General features: G+C 37.7%; 1 protein-coding gene across 2 annotated transcripts in view; it reads left to right on the top strand.

Moving 5' to 3' along the window:
- The window catches only part of SCAI (suppressor of cancer cell invasion), a 344415-nt gene that overhangs the window by 186442 nt on the left and 136774 nt on the right, over positions 1-21199 (top strand). For both annotated transcript variants that reach the window (XM_072429918.1, XM_072429919.1), the window contains exons 9-11: positions 2478-2579; positions 14079-14180; positions 14582-14660. In XM_072429918.1, the coding sequence (XP_072286019.1) occupies positions 2478-2579; positions 14079-14180; positions 14582-14660 (283 nt within the window). The remainder of the gene's footprint in view (positions 1-2477; positions 2580-14078; positions 14181-14581; positions 14661-21199) is intronic.

Genomic DNA, 21199 nt, shown 5'->3' with positions numbered 1-21199 from the left:
AGAGGGATTCATTTGATACATTTTTCTTGCAGTGGATCCCATCGCAGTGGATAAAAGAAAAATGTAACAAATGTATCATAATATTACTGTGCTGAAAAGTGTGTTACAGAGTAAGAGATACTTATATTACAATGTCAACAGGTTCTTCTGTGCTCAGCGAGCAGAATACCGTTCCTTGGTAATTTGAAAACAGTACACAAAAGCTCTACCAATTTTTTTTTTTTAAGGCACTAGAGGTTCTATGGGCAGAAGTCCCTCTATTCAAAATCTCTAGTGCTCTCTGATTGGCTGTGGAAGGCCCCTCCTTTCAGAGTGAGTCATGCGGCTTGCATCAATGAATGAACGCAGCCGTGGGAAAATTCAGAGGATTTTTCCCACGCTGCATTCATTCATGAGCAGCCAGACTCACACTGTGTTCCTGGATAGAGAAACTCTATCTAGGAACACATCGTACAGGACTGCAACAGCAATCGGGGGCAGAGCTGCTCCGCTCCCCTGATTGCTTTTGCCGCCCTGTACTAGTAGGAGGTGTTCCTGGATAGAGTATCTCCCTGATTGGTCTTGCAGGTTCCAAAAATTTGGTCTCGCCAGCTGATATACAAAGGCTGTTCCTGCCTACATGTTTGGTGAGAACTGCCCAATTCGCCACAAGACCGAATTTAATAAATTTGCTCGCTCATCCCTACTGTTAATTTTTAAAAACTGTGATTATGTATTACTTTGTGTTTATTTTGTATTATTTTGTATTAGATTGGATACAGGAGTTTGTATTGAATCAAATACAAAATTTTGAATTTCCCGCCACGTCCACAGGCGCACGCACCGACCTCAACAGGCATTGATGAGGGTAGCGTGCGCTGAGAAGGTGGGGGATCCAACCGAGAAGACAGGCATCCGACACTGGAGACAGGCATCGACGCTGGAGAACTCTGCCGGAGGACAGGATCCGATGACAGCACACTGGAGGATTCCAGCGGCACCTGGTAAGTAATGCTTGATTCTATTTTTAGCTACCCCAAGCCTAGTTCAGGGTAAACACTTTCAGCAAGTTTTTTTACCTCGAGCCTAATTCGGGGTAAAAAAATTTGCTGAAAGTGTTTACCCCGAACTAGCCAAGAGACCACCTAAGAGATTAATTGACTTTTTATGAGATTTTTGAGCTGTGACTTGGGCTTCAGCTCACACCTTCTTTCAATTCTATTAGTTAGATGTGTCAACATTAGATGCTGTTTTTTTAAGTGGCTCAATGAGCATTCATTTGAATTTTGTTGAGCTTTTCATGAATAACAAATCCTTAAACTCCCTTTCATAGAGTTTGAGGGACTCGGCTTTGTGATAAATATTATCGATTTTGTTTTTTGCACTGCTCGATACAGCTGAAGAGCCTCCAGTTCTTGTGTCTAGTGTCTGATCCTCCTATAGGGAACAGTAATACCCATTTTATTTATACTTATAAAATAGTGTATCTCTCAATGAACTCCGAAACAGGGATTTTACACACAGCAATGACAAAGTAAGCACAATCTAAGGAAATTGTAGATGTTTTTATTTTAATTTATTCTTGCAATCAACAAAACGTATTTATAGATGTAACAATGTACTGTATCAACTGGTTTTGTCCTCTTTAGCAGAAAATGCCTCCAGTAGGTTTTTCATGTTAAATATGTTTAAAAAATGTAAAGTGTCTTAGTGGCTAGAACTGTGGCCTTACAACACTAGACTCTCAGGTTCAAATCTAGGCTAGGACAGCATCGGCACCTTCTGCGTTCTTATAATTTGGACAGAATCTGCATACATGTATGCTTCTCTTGTGGGTGTTTGGGTTTTCTCTATGGACACCAGTTTCCTTTCCCATTGCAGAAACTGCCTGTTTTATTGGCTTCCCCCAAAATTGGCCTTAGACTTTGGTAATGACATATGCCTAATGTAAAGTTCTATGTAAGTTGTTAGCACTATAAATAAAAAAGATCAGCCATCTCCATTAAATGCCATATTTCTTGAGACTGTGTGACTTCTAATTATTTTAGTGTGTCTTCCTGTATGAAGCATATTTAGATTTTTCAGTGCTCTTTCACTCCCCTTATTGTAAAGCAGGCTTACTTACCTGCATGGTCTTCCTATTATATGTTTATTTAAGCTGCAAATATATAATAATGTTTCTTTCAAGTAAGGATGGATTTTTTTAGCAGCTTTGATTTAAATATGGGATGATCGTGATCCTTAATTCTGAAAGGAATATAGGTTGATACATTTTAGCTTCTATTACTTAACTATTAACCTGTGAAATGACACCTAGTGTCGTGTAGAGTAGTGAATCATACATGTGTGGGACTGATGCAAATCTGTTTATATACTTAACCTACATCCTTCTCTGTAAAACGTATCTGGTAAACAACAAATGGTTAAAGCTTTCTGCTTTATGTTTTTCTATGATTGAATCGATTTTGTTTAATTGAGTCAACTGTTTTTTCTTTCAGGTTAAGTTCAGCGAGCTAACAATTGATATGTTTAGAATGTTACAAGCTCTGGAGAGGGAACCAATGAATCTGACCTCTCAGATGAATAAGCCTGGATTACAGGTATTCACTGATAGTTACTTACGTGTGAATTGGTAAATATTAGGGCTGATTTATTTAGAAAATCAATAGTAGAATGTATTGTCACGCTACACTGTGGTATTCCAACAGTACATTTTGTATGTATGTTTTTTTGGAGGGTTTTGGCTTGGCACTTTTGCTCTCAGCTCCTGATTCCACTTTAGCATGTCAGCGGCACTCTTCGGTCCTCCACCGCTCCATAAATAAGTAGGCAGCAGCACAAAGACTCGGGCACCGCAACCAGCAGCCCATATTCAGAGCAATGGCTCTTTTCTCTACAAAATGGGCTTCTCTGCACCCACAGCTAAGAGCAAGAAAGGATCTAAGATGGCACCAGCCAAAGCACCACAGTGTAAGACAGAGGCTGCAGATCCCCCTGTGACTTAGATGAGCCCTGCTCAATGCTCTCACTCACCCTGCAGCATAGTTCACAGCAGTGATCCCCCTCCTCCCCTGCCCCCCCTTTTTCAGGTTCACCAACTGCATATAGAAACTACATACATATCTGAGATGGCTGATTTAAAACGTGATCTGGGTAGCAGGTGGAGGGAGTTACAGAATGAGGTGCTCATGACGATCTAGGCCAGGGGTGCCCAAAACGTTGATGGCGATCTACTGGTCAATCGCAAAGACAAGGCAAGTCGATCACGGAGCCCTGCCCTACCCCTCCTAGCTGTTTACCAGCAGCCCTGCTGTATGTCTATAAGGATGCTGGGGATGTCTTTCAGTGCGTGTGTGAGAAGGCTCCTGTAACAGTGGGGAGGGAGGCAGAGAGGGCAGGAGGGCAATCTGAGGTGAGCATTGCTGGGCGGCCAAATCGGTTCAGGCTCAGGGTTCAATTACCGAGATACCTTTGTACAGATTAGCGGTTCTTTTTTTTGTGCAGCATGTCATTCTATCCTATGACAGGTGAACTGTAGCTTTCCTGTCACTATAATCTTGTAGTTCAATGTCTGTGCAATGTTCTGCCATTCAATGTCTCATTAGCTCCAGTCACTTCTGTGTAGTATACTCGGTATATAAATAAATATATGTTTAGCCATTTAACCATTTTGACCTGGTCATTTTAAAAGTTGTTTGCAAGCCAAAAAATTGTGGGCACCCCTGATCTAGACAATAGGAGCCAGAGAAAAAACATCTGTATCCGTGGGATACTTGAATACCCTGGCCTTGAGACATTATGCTCAAGTTTAACTAAAATGGCATATGTGCATGAGGGAAATGGTAAATCCTTGGTAATATGAAAAACTGTGAATTAAAATCAAACCATATTTATCTTTACTGAAAGATTACTATGATTACTAATACTATGATTAGACCTGTAACACATATTGAATCATGATTTAAAAATAAGGTAAGGTATAATTTATAACTCTCTGATGATATACTGCCCCTGATTCATCAATGAAATCCGCGCTCGCTGGAAGCGCGAACGTACGCGCGGCCATCGATCGCGGATTACCGCGGTCCGGACTCGAGTATGCGCGTACACTCGCCTCACTACCAGCCGGATTCCAGCCTTCACAATAATGTCCGTGCGCGAGCTTTTTCAGTTGCTGAATAGCGCGACCGCGTACGATTCCGGATCGCTAATACGAATGCGCGAGCGATAATCCGATTTTGCTTGATGAATCAGGGGCACTATGTAGTGATAATATACTTATCCACTAGAGGGCATACCTCCGGGCTAGTGTTGATATTCTCAGAAGAAGGACCTACTTTTCCTTCCAGAAAAAAACAGCAGGTAAGGCAATGTCATAAAGAATTAAAGTAGTTTTAATGAGTGTAAAAAAAAAAATAATATATAACTTTCTTGGGTAGTGAACTAAGTTATTATAATAGAATTATCTACTAGAGGACGTACCTTTGGACTGTTGGTGGTGTTCTCTGACAAAGAACTTAGTTTTCTTTCCAACAAAAAACAACAAGTTAAGCGCTGTAATTAATCACCTGGGCGGTTAGCCCGAGCCTGGTTCGGGGTAAGAAAACTTGCTACAATCGTTTACCCCGAACCAGGTTCGGGGTAGCTAAAAATAGAAACACGCGTTACAGAGCAACCTGATTGTCATACAACATTGTATGACAATGGGATTACAACTGAAAAAAAACCACTTACCTTGTCCCCGCAGCTCCCCTGGAGACGTCTTTTGTCTTCAGTCTTCACCCGACGTGTGCAGTGGCGATCTCCGGGGTTTCCCGGTGACGTCGCTGCGGGCGGGAGGCGGGGCGGGAAATTGAAATCACTTTGTATTGAATTCAATACAAAAAAGCTGTATTGAGTCCAATACAAAGAAATCTTTATATAATATATATATATAATTGTATTATATAAGCTACTGTACAGTTACATTACATTATACACTATTTTTTTTTTTTAAAGATTTTTTTTTATGTTTTATACATTTTTTTTTTTTTTTTAAGTTTTTTATTATTAATGTTGTTAAATTTTGGACATATTTCGGTGAGGTATGCCTAAGAATTATAGCCTACGATCTTAAAAATTCCATGCAAAAAATGTAACGCTTTTTGTATGGAAGTACGGAAAGAATTAGAATCAGCGTTCGCGTACGGGTCCCTCGGCAATTCCTGATGATGTCAGTGCATACGCCCGTCGATGGGGGTCGTAGCAGGAATATTTTGTATTGGATTCAATACAAAGTCCTGTATCCAATCCAATTCAAAATAATACAAAATATATTAATGTGGTTTTGTCTATAGGTGTGTGACGTTGGACTCTGTTTTAAAATTTACCACACTAGGGAGGTGTTTTAGAAAAATGTAGTACTATACTTTATACCGAAATATTGCATTTTCAGTATTTTTTATTTATTTATGCATTCTTGTTTAAGGTGATTTTTGTGTTTTTTATTTGATTTTATTATTAAAGTGAATTTTTTTTTTTTTACATGATTGTATTTCAAACTTTATTATATTCAGGATATCTACTAGACCATTGTTCGGACTTATTTCTGTAAGTTACAGGTCTACAATTTAAAAAAAAAAAAAATTCATAAAAAACAGTGTACTGCTTTTGGTACAGAAATCCAGACATCAGTGAAACGCCCAGGAGGTTAAGGAATAGATTCGTTTGAAATTAGTGTTCAATACTCGCTTTGCTGTATTACAGTCATTATTGCATCAAAGTGCTTAACAAAGAAGAGGAAAAAATGACTTCACTCCATTGGGGTGTAGTGGGACAGACGAGCTGTCCGCAGCCTGCCAAAAGAGGGCTGATGCTGCCAACAGTCTGTCCTAAATGGGTAATTGACTCGGATGTATGGAGGCACTGCACATGCATGGTCAGCTTCTCCTACACAGAATGGTCATTATGTGTAATTTAGGATGGAAACTTCCACCCAGATCTTAGTATACCTAACTAACTTAGGATAACTAAGGGAACCTATACATTGTAACATGTAACATGTTGTAGGGAGAGTGGAATAGGATGATAAACGCTAGAGACGTGTTAGAGTGTAAGAAGAAAGTGAGGGGGAATAAATGAGAATCTAATTTCCCTTCAAGAATAAAATAGGTCCGAGTCATGTATGAGTAAATTTAGAGCCCTGAAATGATAATCAATAAATGTTTTAGCCATCTTCTAGGCTTTGTGAAGGTATTATTGAGACTAGATATCGATTACATAAATACAGCATGATTTAATTTCACAAAAGTCATATTGCTTGTAAATTACTGATAAGTATAAGATAATTTGTATAGCCTAATACAATATCATACCCAAATAATAAACGTTTCTGTCATCACCAAGGATGATTCAAGGTATCATTACATAGATATTTTCAGACTCAGCATAGTTAGTTACAACAAATCAAGAGGATTTTTTCACATTTTATGGTTATAGTGTAATATTATTACATCATACATAGATCTAATGTAAAAGAAAGAAAAACTTTGACAAGGTTAAAAAAGCCCAAGAACTTTCTCATTGAAATAGTGGTGTAAAAAATAAAAGAGTAATAGCGTGTTAATATCTGTTGTTTGAATATATTAAACATTATTGTGACTGTTATAGAAAGGATTTAAATGAGAGTACATCATTTAGTCTTGGTGGATTAGTGGTTTTAAGAAGAATCCATTTTGTTTTTTAGTTGTAAAAGTGTGTTATCAGTGTCCCCACCTCCAGGGTCAGGTGAGGCTTTTTCTAGGGCTGAAAAGGCGATACTTTTGCTGTCAATGTTGTGTCTTGTACTGACATAGTAACTGATAGGTGTTAACATTTTACCAGTATTGATCGTTTATATGATGTTCATAAATCCTTTTTCTGAAAAGCTCGCCTGATCTTTCCGACATAGTAACAAGCACATTTACAAGTAATAAAGTAGACCACGCCTGTGGATGCACAGTCCACATAATGTTGTAATTTATGCAGGATGTTATTAGGGAGTTGGGTAATCTGTCTTCTTTAATCCATTGGCATTATGGACATTTACCAAATCTATATGTGCCTGGTGACATCTTTATTGTCTCTGAAGGTATGTTTTTACAGTAATGGCTAAAGACAAACGTATCTTTCAGTGAAGGTGATACTAGGTTTCTGTTGTAGGAATTATGCCAAGTTTGGATCTCCCAATAAAATATGCCAATGTTTGGACAAAAGGTTTACTATGATGGTATGTTGTCTGTTGTAAGTGGTGATCACCCTTACACTATCTCCAGATGTTGGAGATTTGTTCTGAAATGTCAGTTCATGACGTTTAAGTGTTTTTCCTGATGATATGCTCTTTTTTTTTTTTAAAATAGGATTTATCAACGTGTATATATGATCAATACTGGTAATATGGTAACACCTATAAGTTACCATGTCGGTACAAGACATAACTTTGACAGGAAAAGTATTGCCTTTTCACCCCTAGAAAAAAGTCTTACCTAACCCTACAGTTGGGGACACTGAGAAAACACTTCTCCAACTAGAAACAAGATGGATTTTTCTTCTTAACGCCACTAATCCACCAGGACTAAATGATATGTTCCAGATCACCCAACCTCACCCAACCTATCAACCTGTGATATATATTCTCCCAGTCATATGTAGTCTCCCAGCACATGGTTGGAGGTTCCCACATGGTATATTACATCTTATACTAAGATGTGGGCAGATGTTTCCACCCCAAATTACACAGAATGATCATCCTGCGCAGGGGGAGCTACCCACGTTTGCACAGTGCCTCCATACATCCGAGTCAATTACCCATTTAAGGACGGACCGTCGGCAGCATCAGCCCTCTTTTGGCTGGCTGCTGACAGCTCGTCTGTCCCACTACACCCCAAAGGAGTAAAGTAAGTCATTTTTTCTTCTTTGTTAAGCACTTTGATGCAATAATGACTGTAATACAGCAAAGCAAGTATTGAATACTAATTTCAAACGAGTCTATTCCTTAATTACAGCTCTTTACCTGTTGTTCTTTGTTGGAAAGAAAAATAAGATCTTCGTGAGAGAACACCAAAAATAGCCCAGAGGTATGCCCTCTATTGGATAAGTATATTATCACTACATAGTATATTACAAGTGAGTTATATACTATACCTTATCTTATTTTTAAATCATGATTCAATATGTGTTACAGGTCTCATTGGTTATTGTTCTATCATTGGCAAATACAAGTAAGTCCATTTTTTACCAATTTGAGTTCTATATTCCTTTTACCAATCTGGTACATCTATCTTTTATACTTGACCATAGACATGCATTGTGAGTGTAATATTTCCCTAAACCAACAATTGATGTGTTTATATGTGTGGAATGTTTTATTAATATTATGATACTTATTGCATATCATTTGTTGCCATAGTTTTGAGTTCTCATATCCCTGAAGAAGCCCTACTTGGGCGAAAGGCGCTGAGAACCGAACAGTTTCAACTGTTTTATATCTACCTATTTTCTGCACAACCAACTGTGACCACAGATCCACTTTTTAGCTCAGGAAAATTGTTAGCAGAGATCCTAGCACAGTTGAGCTACGTATAGCTTAGACCACAAGATTATTCGCTAAATAAACATTTGCATATCTTTTACATCTTGTGCCTTTGAAAAGCCTGCTTTTTCTCTCTTCATTTTTACTACATTAAGCAAGTAGCCAGAACACAAACTGCCATTACCTTCAACTTCAATTGCTCCAGGATTTATCCAGCCATACTCTCACCTTACGCAGAGCCGTTAAACCACTGCTGATCGTTCTCAGAGATAATGGCATCTGCCGATGGGGTTTCCTTTTTCAGCTTACCTCCTTCCGCGACAACAAAGCTTTCAGCTAATATTCATATGCCCCCAACACATATAGCAGAATTGATTATATTCTGATCTCTCAGGCATTATTGGAAAATCCCATTCGTGCTTGGATAGGCTTTCGTCTGTGGTCAGACCATGCCCCAATATTTTTTTTTAACTAGGTTCCATCCCAGCCCAAAGAGTGTTCAACTCCTGGTGTCTAACTAATTATCTTCTCCAAGATTTACTGTGTGTGGCTAAAGTCGAAAGGCAAATAGTTGATTTCCAAAAGGGTCACGCCCAGGACCCTTCGCATTTGCCTACCCGATGGGATACCCTTAAGTGTGTACTAAGATTGATCTTTATCAAACACAGCTCCAGGCTAAAGAAAAGAACATGTGGCGAGAGTTAAATCCTTGATCTCCCAGGTTTCTAGCCTTGAAGCACTCCACAAATGTGACCTCTCACCCACACACCTCCTGGAGCTTACTAGTTCCAGAAGGGAGCTCCTACAGACAATAGAGTCACAGGCTGTTCCCTTTAGAGATAGAGCCAAAAAGCACTAATATGATATTGCTAACAAAAGTGAAAAGCATCTTGCTCGGATACTCCATTTTAAAATCTCTATGCAATCTATTCAATAAGTCAAAAGGACAAAAAAAGTTTACAGCAAAAAAGATAATGCTCATACTTTCCAAAGATATTTTTCCACGTCATATAACCTCTCACCTCTGGGTGCTCAGGTGGCTGCATTATCTAATTGGGCTGACATGCTAGCATATATTATTAAAACAGAACTTCCTACTTTGGAAACTGATGTTATCAGACAACTAGAGGCTCCCCTAATCTTTGAGGAATTTCAATTTTCTATAAAGAACCTAAAGCTGGGAAAATGTACCACTCCTGATGGCTTTATTCCATGTTTCTACAAGATTTTTGCTCTAGATTGGCGTAGAGACTTGGGTCAAACCACTAGGGTCTGGCAGAAGGTCATTACTCTTGCGCATAAAACTTCAAGGGTTACCTGCAGGAAAGGAACTACAAAATGCTCACCAGGTGGTACAGGGATCCAGTTTCATTGAGCCATATGTTTCCTGACCATCGCTGTGATAAGGAAAGAGGAACATACCCAGCATATCTAGTGGTCCTGCCTGGTTATCTAGCTCTATTGGAAAGGGATCTTTTCTGTATGCTTCGAAATATACGATCAGCATTTTACCCCATGCCCAAGATGGCTGTATTCTCACTACTCCCGGGGCCCTCTAGTGGCTCATAAAAAACTATAGTATGGATACCTGTTCTCAGCTGCTGGGTATTTTATACCGCTTTACTGGAAACAATCCTGCTCCTTTCCTTTTCTTAATGGGTTTCTCGGGTCATTGAGCTCATGAGTCATGAGATGATGGATGATGACAATAATGAGGCATTTACCTTCCAATGGTCCATATGGTTGATGAACTTCTCCCCCTCACTTGTCAACAGACTACGTCTCTGATTCCATGGTTCTCTTTTAGACTATAAATCTCAGGTATCCCCACCCCTAGTATCTATGTGTGGCATAGGTAAGTGGATCCTTAATAATATTATATAATTTAAAGGTGAATTCAGATTATCATTTAAATTTGAAGATGGAGTTCTGGTGTTTTCAACCAATAGGCTGACAATCAGATGAGAGACCCTGTTAAATAAAAGAATCCAGCAAAGCTTGATCACACATACAACACATTTATGATCGTATCACAGGTCAAACAAAGAAAAAAGAGTTGTTGATGCCTATAAAGCTGGAAAAGTTTATAAGGCCATCTCCAAAGAGTTTGGACTTCACCAATCAACAGTCAGACAGATTGTGTACAAGTGGAAGAAATTCAAGACATTTGTTACCCTACCCTGAAGTGTTTGACTATCAAAGATAACTCTAACTTCGGGGTGTATGATAGTTCAAAATGTTACAAAGCAACTTCTAAGCAACTGAAGGCCCGTCTCATATTGGTAAATGTTAATGTTGACGAAGAGTCCACCATTGAAAACACTGGTGTGTATGACAAGATAGCAAGGGGAAAGCAACTGTCCCCACCCCCGATGAAAAAGACAGTGCTGACTATCTACCGTTTGCTGAAGGTCATGGGGATGGATGCTAGAAGAATGTTTTGCGAAGCAAAAATATATTTTGTGAGCCTAAATGAAGAGTTTTACATTTGAAGAAAGAAAAATACTGCATTCAGGATAAGATCCTTCTCCCATCTGTGAAACAGAGTGGTGGGAGTGTTCTGGTTTGGCTCTGTTTTGCTGCATTTGGACCTGGATGTCTTGCCATCACTGATCAAACAATGATTTCTGAACTATACCAAAAAATTCTAAAAGAAAATGTCTGTCTGTGAATTTAATCTTAAGAGAACGTGGGTCATGCAACAAGATTTTACCCACCCTTTTCCCTGTACAATTATCAGGGAGCTGCTCCCCTATAACATATACAAAAAATACAAGAAAGCTAGGTTATATTTGCAGCAACAAAATTATGGTGTGATAGAACAAGCAATTCAGAAAACATTCAAATACACATACAAGGCTTTTTACTTGTTATCCATCTAGTTAGTATGGAAAAATGGTTGCCTAACTAATAAAGTATAGTCCCTATCATGATGGTAATTGTTAACGTCTCTAACCCGATGCATTTTGCCATTCGACTTCATCAGGGGATAAAGACCACGTTGTCCTATACTGTATAGTAATGAAATTACAGAAAGTAAGAATGTTTGTAAGCACAAAGCAAAGTACTTATAAAATACTTGAAGTGTAGTAATTAATATACATGATGTGTTTTTAATTGGTCAAGTTGTGTTAATATACCTCACTGCTTTAGGACAGTAGATCACTAAACTTTGAACATCGGACACAAACATCAGCTTACTAAATATGAAAAAAAAACACAACTTGACCAATTAAAAATTAATATTATTACAATATAATTTTTATGCCACAAATATACCCTATCTTTTTTGTATTTTTTGAATATTTCTAAATACCAGTCATCTTACCAAAGAAGAATAAAATGTTTTGGAATGTCCAAGAAAAAGTCCTGACCTTTAATCCTATTGAAATATTGTGGAAAGACTTGAAGCGAGCTGTTCTTGTGAGGAAATCCACCAATAACTAAGATCAATAGCTGTTCTGTATTGGATGAATGGGCTAAAATTCCCAAGTTGATGTGCAATACTGCTCAAGTCGTACCACTAATATTTAGTTGCAGATATTGTTGCACAAGGGGGGCACATGAACAACTAAAAGAACAATTCACTTATTTTGTCACATGCAGGCGTTATTAGGTTATTTTTAGATTACACAAAATAAAATTTAAAACATACCCAAACAGTGTTCTCCCCAGAAACTTTTTTCAGCCGGGTGGTAGGAAGCTGTAGGCGGGTGGTAAAAAAAGGGGGTGTGGCAAAACACAGCAAATTTAGTGCACCCAGTTGTTTATGCCATGGGTACTCATTTTATTGGGCAGAGTGTTTTATGTTCTAATGATCCTGTAGTAATGAGATTGTAAGGGGAGAATGTGCCCGACACTTGCACCTATATTTTCAGTTTTGTACCCCCACCCTCAGAGAAATTGGTGTACAAAGAAGAGAAGCAGACAGCAGTTTCATAGGTATAGATTTGTGACAGGTAGGTATATATTAAGGGGCCCCTCCCCAATGTTCCTTGCTATGTTTGTGGCTCTGGGGTCCCCTATTTGCACTTGGGGTCCCCACTTTCAATTTAGGACTCCTAGCTGTACTTTCCCCTGAAACAGCAACCCCAAACTTCACAAACTATGTGCAATTGTAGTAACTAGTATCTATGAGGGTCCCCTGTACACCCTGAAGATTACAGGTCATTGTGACATACATATTAGGAGATATGGAGGTTTGTACACAGAGCTGTGAGGATGCAGAATGACATGCACACTTTATACACACTGGATACATTTCATTTTTTTTAAACCGTAATCCGAGCTCGTGCTATGAGATGGGGGCAGGGCTGCCTGTGTCTCTTTCACATGTAGGCTTAGCTGCGTGCTCACCTCTCCAGCAGCAATCCTTTGAACGGATGACACACAGCAGCCTGAGATCCGTGCATCCGAGGATGAGAGCTGCCGAGAGCTGGGCGGGGTATTCAAATCAGCCGGGCGGAGCAACCGGCTAAAAACCTCTGGGGAGAACTATGCCAAATATAATCATTTTTGAAAAATTTGTTTAACTAGTATTTCTGCATTGACTTTTACTTAATTTGAAAATCAGATCATGTTTTTGGTCAGTTATTTAAAAATATAGAAAATGTTCAAGTGCTCAAAATTTTTTTGTTTGCCTAGGGTATTCCACTTCCTTCTCAATTTAATTATTTTTTTTCTAAAGAAAGTGGTCTGGTCTCTGTCCTTTTTTGGTGGAGTTCACGATGAGGTGGAACCCCACTTCTCCCTTCTTATAGTGCATCTCACCATGTCTCGCAGACATAGCTACATTTGGTCAAAGATGCTATTTGTTACAAATGGCTACAACTAGTAGGAAAGTCTATACCAAGATCACTCTTTTCTGTGGCAGGTTTTCTTCTGAGGCCAATTGTTTATTGTATCAGACAAGTATGTTAAAAAAAAAATTTACTATACAATGTCATACTGACCTGACGGATTGTCTAGGTGAGCAGATAATCTTTGTTATGCCCTTCCTGGTCTTACACAAAGCTAGTAGTTTGCTTGAGTGGTTTTGCATCAGGATCCTTTGCAACTTTTTAAATTGCATTCAAATAAATCCATCACTGAATCCTCTTGTTGGGAATGGGTCTTTTTGATCCCAGGTATGTGAGGCGCTAGCTGCAGTAAGGAACACACAAATGCTACTTTTATGTACATGTTTATGTATGCCTAGATCAGGGTAGCCTTTACCTTTGAACCCCAGTGGATTTTCTCCTTCTTGTAGTTCACCAGTTAGAAGGTGAGGCGTCTCTTTTCTTTTCTGCATTTACCATATCTCTGATATTTTGGTCAAGGAGGTGTTTTCAAGGTTTGTTTCATAATTCTAATGGTTGTTTTTGTCTTCAAGATTTTATATGCAACAATTTGCCAAATATGTGTTTTTATATACATTATATATGTCCGTTTGTTTTGGGGACGTTTGCTGTCTGTTGCTCTCTACTGCACATGGCAGGTATAACCAGTTAAAAAAAAAAACAAAGGCCTTGCTGACAGAAAAATTCAACTTAAAGATTTTATTCTTTTAAAGGACCCTGCTGAGAAGCCAACAAAGAGAGAAAACCCTCACAAATATCTTCTTTATAAGCCAACCTTCAGTCAGCTTTATACATTTCTCGCAGCATCTTTCAAGGTGAGTGCAAAACCTAAAAATGAGCCAATAATGGGTAACATATGTGGACAAACTTCAATGTTTAATATGCCAGTTGAAGAAGAATTTTTAGCATTCTGGAGTGAATTCAGATTTGTGTATTTTAATGCTTTAGACAAAATCAACTGTAATGTAGCCTGCTTGTAGTGTCTGAAAGTACCTGCATTAGTCTTCAGGAAGAATGCAGTGTAATTTAGATTTTAAGTCAATACCTTGTACAGATGGGTGGAACAGTACTTGACCTTGACAGTACAGGACCTTGTTGCATTTAAACTTTGGAAAATGACAGGTTTGAATAAATATGTGAAATTTCACAATTCCTACTATTTGACTCCTAGTCTTAAAGATGATATACTTGAACTAATTATTATTTCTATCTATAGGAGTTACCAGCAAACAGTGCTCTTTTGATCTACTTGTCTGCAACTGGCGTCTTTCCCACAGGTCGTTCTGACTATGAAGGTATGATAAAGGAATGCACCCTGTTATTCACAGGGCATTAGTTCTGATTATTCCATGTTATGCAATAAACACCTCACTGCAGGAGCACCCTGCTCTGTGTGTAAGGACTGCTATGCTGGGCAATGCTAGTGTGTTGCTTTATTATCCTGGTTCATCCAGCAGTGCAGAATGTGATATTGCATTGATATCCAAAAATGGCTACCATTTACCATCCAGCTCATTAAATTTCATGCACGCAAAACTATTGAGTGCATAAACAATAGTTTTTTTATTTAGGTTGGTAAACAATTTTCAGAGACATATGGGTTAATTTGTAATGCATCGCGATATCTCTCTGGTATGCATGCACTGCACACTGCAGTCCATCCTGTTTTCAAATTTGGGCTGTAATGTGTAGCCAGAGAATCCCCATAGTGTGTGAATAAGAGACATGTGATTAGAGTAAAGTTGGTCATATTACTTGAACAAATCACTGTACCAGGCTTTTCTCCCTGGTCTTCAGAATCCAAAAGCCAGTGCAGGGCACATTTGTAAAGGATATAGCCATGCTTTATGTACGTGCAGTGCCTTTTGGGCACCTGTATTGCTTTTTAGCTTAATGAGCCCCATAATGTTTTTAAGTTTGTCACTTGACAACCCACAGTGGTTTGAGCTATTACATTGTAAATGGATTCATTCACGTTCTTAAATTTCCTGTAGATTAAATGGTTAGGAATCAGTAATACTGTGTTTCTTCTGATAATCAACTAGACATATGAAAATCTTTCCATATTTTTAGAGATTTTATAGTGGCATTATCAACAAGACAAAATTTTTTAAATAAAAAATGTAGTACAAATTTTATTAATCACATATCTCCTTCAAAACAATATATAAACGTTCTTTGTTAAATCTATATAAATATATGATTATAACAACAAAGCCTGCTGTTGTACCTACATGTCCCTAAACCAATAAGATCCAGCAATTTAGAAGCATGTAAGGCAGCAAATTTACATGCTTGTTCTCATTCTCAATACATTTCGCAGATACAAGGCTGCTTCTTCAGGAGTCTAGGAGGTAAGTGTTCCTAACAAGAAGGGATACATACATATATATGAACAAAATTTTGTTTCATGATGACCATACAAGTTGATAGTTCAATGTCATTCTCTATAGATATAGGTGTATAGGAAACGTACTAGTTTATGTTAACAAGAATTCAAATTAAATCTCAGGTATACTGTCAAGTTCATTGTATTAAAGCAGCTTTAAGATACTGTTGCAAATGTAATGTACTGTTGCAAAAAAAATGTATAAATACACACATTGTCTTATTTCAATAAATTGGTTTTAGAATTTTACAAAAATAGGACAGAGATACAATTCCATAACCAAGAGCGGAGAGAAAGAAAGAAAAAAAAAACATGTTATCCCAAAAATGTACAACACAATCCGAATTAAGTGGTCTGATTGGTCAACGTTCAGAGCAGTGATAACTCCAGGAAAGTTCATTCGTCTACAAGCAATAAAGTCTTAGAGTGCAATTAGAGAGACCATTTTTTGTTAAAATGTGGCATGGAGTCTGTAAGTATGGCTTTCATTTTTTCGTTGACCAAGAACCATGACATTTTCTGCTTGACCTGTGCGATGGTGGGAGTGGCTGACCACCAAGCTCTTGCTATGACCAGTTAAGCTGCTGTGAATAAATGTGTTAATAAATGAAATTGAGTCACAATTGCAAGTGCAAACAAATGCAAACTTCAGGTCCTAAATTAAACAAGGCTTCCACAGGGAAGAGAAGGACATTAAGGGAAGGACCGTCCTGTGACCGTATAAGCCATTTGGTAGACCTGGGTCCAGTATCTTCGCAATTTGGGGCATGCCCACTAGATGTGATGTAAGGTGCCTGGAGAGTCACAGCCACGGAAGCATTTGTGGCTCTGATCTGGTTTTATTTTGGCTAATCTCACTGGAACCATGTACCAGCGCATCAACAACTTTTGCAGTTTACTTCCACTACAGAACTGTTAATGCTACAGTGGGCAGTAGTGTCCCAAATCTGTTCCCACTCCTCCTGTCCCAAGGACACGGCCAAGTCCCCCTCCCAACTGGAGACATAATTTAGAGGGGCTGAGAAATACACACATTGTCTTTAACCACACAACCTGTTTCATTTTGCCAGTCATATAAGGATCAAAAACTTTTTCATAGTTCCAATTAATGGAGATTAATTACTCAACTAGCATATGTTTGCCACAGATTACTCAGAATATCGCTCAATATACTAGATTTTATTATTGGGAACAGTAGTGCAAAAGCCACTTACACTAATCATCTACAAGTAATAGGTATCTAATAATAATTCACAATCAGTTGGTTACTGGTAATAAAAGTACTTGTGTGTTCACATGAATATTTCCAAAGATAGGCTGCAAATTATCTCATCAAGACCATCTGATATCGCTTCACCTCCTGCAGGCCCCCTCTTCCTCAACTACCATGAATTCTGACAATTTTCTTTCAACATTATGTATACCAGATGTGAAAAAGAAATAATAAATAATTCCTAATTTTCATTCGCATCCAAATAATTTCAGCCTTTGTCAATCAAGTGAACAATGACATGTAAAAAATTAATTTTAGAACAAAATCCCCAAAAAATATTACTTATGAACAACATAGAGCTTTGTGTCCTCTCAAAACAATATATCAATTGTAATTAAACCAATTGACAAAGGTGGAAATGTGGTTATACTTGATAACGACTAATATAAAAGTATGTGTTATAAAATACTAAACAATCGAGAATGGTACAAACCTATTCCATCTGAAAGAATTACTGATTTTGTTGAAGAATATAACACTTTAATTTTGACAGCATATTATATTAGTTAGTCATTGATAAAGACACATATGAATTTCTGCTGGTTCCTTATCCTAAACTAGTGACATTTTAAGCCTTACCAAAGATACAAAAAAACGTAAAAAATCCAGGGCTAGTCAATTAGTTGATCTTTTCTTACGTCAGCACATGTTTATTTTACCTTCCTATCTTAAGGATACACCAGGACTACTAAAACTAAGACGATCTTACCACACCCTCTGATTCTCTTTTGGTATCCATTGATATAGAAGCATTCATACATATATAGAAATATATGATTATAACAACAAAGCCTCCTGTTGTACGTTAATGCCCCATAACTATTAAAATGTATATATAGTTTAAAATGCATTTTTTGATGAAATATGTATTAGGTTTTTTATATAAAAATTGTGTTGGTAATGCCACTAAAAAAATCCCTAAAAATATGAAAAAAGCTTTTCACATGTCTGGTTGGTAATTATATTGGGATGTGGCCTAATGGGATCCACTAACCACTGATACATCGCTTGTTTTGCGACTTTTCCACTGGTAATCGCTAACCTTTATCTAAAGTTACCTGACAAAACAATAGTTACTGACTATTAGAGAAAAAAATAGGTGTGGAATACTTTTAACACTTTCTTCGCTCAAGCCTTTTTTTTTTTTTTTTTGCACATAATAATACAATGCAATTTTTTTCACATGAAAACACAAAAACACTCCTAAAAACCCAAAACACTACATATTTTCTAAAAGCAGAAATAACTTCCTAAAAAAAAGTAATTTGCATAAGTACCCCTGTTACAAATTTCTGATCTCGATCTTTACAGCCATTGCTTTTTACAATATCCTAAAGTGTGTCAAGAAAAAAAAAATAGTTGTTTTTTGAATGTTTAGATTCTACCATTTTCCCTATTACTGTGTGTATAAACGTAGGTTTTCAGAACCATTTCAGAACTATGTAAAGCTTCATTAATGGAAATACCAAAATACTTTAATAATTCAAGTTGGCCCATTGAGAATATAACTTAAGTCAGAAACTTTCTACTTTTAAGCAACATGCAGTTAGGTAATTTGGCATTCCCCTAATTGACCTTAGACTGTATTAAAGACATATGACTGAGGTAGGGACTTTTAATTGTGAGCCCCTTTGAGGGACAGCTAGTGAGTGACATGACGATGGACTTTCCAAAGCGCAACATAATATGTTGGTGCTATATAAATACTGTTTATTATTATTATTAATATTATTATTATTATTAATAATAACCATAGCTGTGATCAATTGATGGTAACTGAAAATGGAATTATTGCACTCAGTTTGTGTATGTGACAACAATGGTATCTGTGCACATCTAATGTGCACATATGTGTGTGGGTTGAGGGAGGGTTTCTATAAACATTTTTTTACTGGAGTTTTAATTTATTTTATGTGATACCATGCAGGTTTCTTTTTAAGTAGGCATCCCTAATGTCACCCTGCATTCAATTTAAGACAATATGGGACATAGTTGGTTGAACTGGTCATTGAGTCTGAGATTTGACAACTCTTAACCTAAACATGCTCAGAACTAAGCACCTCTGGGTTAAATGCTCTTAGGAAAGATTGAGAAACAGATATATCCACTTTATTCTCAAGGGTGGCTAACATGAGAGATGGCTCCAACCTTCTGTAGAAAACACAAGAACAGAAAGTTTAAAAGTATCCCAGGAACTTTATAACCATGTGTTTCTTCCTCCTGTAACTCCTGCAACTACACTTTCTTTTCATTAGTCATAATTACAGGGTACTTTAATACCCAGTTCTGTTTTGTGTTTCTAGAAAAGCATCCAGCTTTTTCTAAAGCAATCTTTAGAACATGCTAAAACTACTCCATGAGGGGAGCGCATTTCACTTTTTCACAGACTTACTGTGAAGAATTCCATCTGTATGCAGAGATTAAAAATCTTTTCCCCTAGACACAGAGTGCCCCTATTTGTCCTTTGCAATGACCTTGAATAAATGGATAGCAAGCTCTTTATATGGACCATTTATATATTTATAATAGGTGATTATATACCCCATTAAATATCTCTTCTCACAGGAGAATTGATTCATTTACGCTAATCTCACTTTATAGCTGATCTCCTCCATTCATCCTATTAGTTTAGTTGCCCTTTCCTCTTCTTCTTCTAGTATCACAATATGCTTTTTGTGAACTGGACTGCATATTCCAAGTGAGGTCTAACTAATGGTTTGTACAGGTGTAGGATAATGTCTCAAGTCCTAGCCCAAGGGTTTCCTTGATGCAATTTTATTTACACAGTTGCACTCTAGACCATTGCTTTGCAACATTCTAGAATTGGAGGGCAATTCAGTTAAGTCCCTGATAAGGACAGCTTTATTTGGCCTCAGATGTGTGGCTCAGGTGTCTGTGACTGCTATTGTTTTTAGTAGGTTCATCATGGTGGGTGCCATTTTGGCTGAGAGGTCCTAGGCCGTCCTGTCAGTGTGGGGGATCTGGTCATCCGAGGAATATAATATTTTGATTAACAACTTAGAACCTAAGAATCTTATCTGATCCAAAATATGTCAAACAATGCTGCTGCCTAAGTCTACATCCTCTACCGGGAGCCTTATATAGGACAAAAGTGGTACATGAATTTTTGATGTTATATATTCTGTCTTGCACATCTATGAAATAGTTAAACGTAGTTTGTGGGATGGTCTCCAAATAGTTCCCAAAAACTTTATGGGATCTGAATCAGACTCTCTCCAGGCTTTAGGTAGTTAGAGCCACTAAAAACATTCAAAATAAATAATTACTTTTGCACAGCATTTTATTGAGAATTCTTAATTATAACAAAGAAAAATTTACAAGAAGTAACATAAATTCCCTTAACATAATAAGGTAATAGGATGTTGATCTACCCCCCCCCCCCTCCACTCTATAATCAATTTTATAAGGTAAAGTAATACAGGCCTTTGAGAACCCACACTCATTACACTGGGGAACACATTTTTTGTTGACTAAAATCTTACGCTTGTTTTTTTACTAATTTTTGGGTGGTGAATCTAGAAATTACCCCAGTTTTTTGCCATCACATTTAATTTTTATGATACAGGGGACCCTCCATTTTCGTCAAAAAACATACAAATTTTACATACAATAAAAAAAATTATGAAATAATAACTTGAATGTACTGTATAATTAAATGTGTTTTGTTCATACAAAGGATTTATTGTTACTCTGACATTTTTTTTACAGTAAAACATTTGAAAATTAATCGGGTAAGCAGTTAAGGTAAAAATTTACGCCTATAGCTTTTCCTGGAGTTTTCAGTGTTAGGACAATCCTCCTGGATGCTCCAACAATAGTCAGCCGTCATATGTACATCCCCTCTACCCTGATACCGCCCTTTCATGACCTTAAAATCTTGCTGGAATTGTTCACCTTGCTCATCACTGACTGCACCAAGGTTTTCCGGGAAGTTTTAAAGATGACTATGCAGAAAATTCACCTTGATGCTCATATTGCAGCGGTCCCCAACCACCGGGCCGCGGCCCACTACCGGTCCGCGGCGGTGTTTTCAGTGGGCCGCGAGTACATGATCCATTATTAAAAATGAAGCGGCACCCAACCACCATCCGCGGACCGGAAGTGGTCCGCAGCGGTGTTTGTATGAGATGCAAGCAATGCGAGCACATGAC

This window comes from Pyxicephalus adspersus, chromosome Z (assembly GCF_032062135.1).
Source record: "Pyxicephalus adspersus chromosome Z, UCB_Pads_2.0, whole genome shotgun sequence".
In the NCBI taxonomy this organism is placed as follows: Eukaryota; Metazoa; Chordata; class Amphibia; order Anura; family Pyxicephalidae; genus Pyxicephalus; species Pyxicephalus adspersus.
Note: the sequence above shows the minus strand (reverse complement) of the source record. Positions and strands in the feature narration are given on the sequence as shown.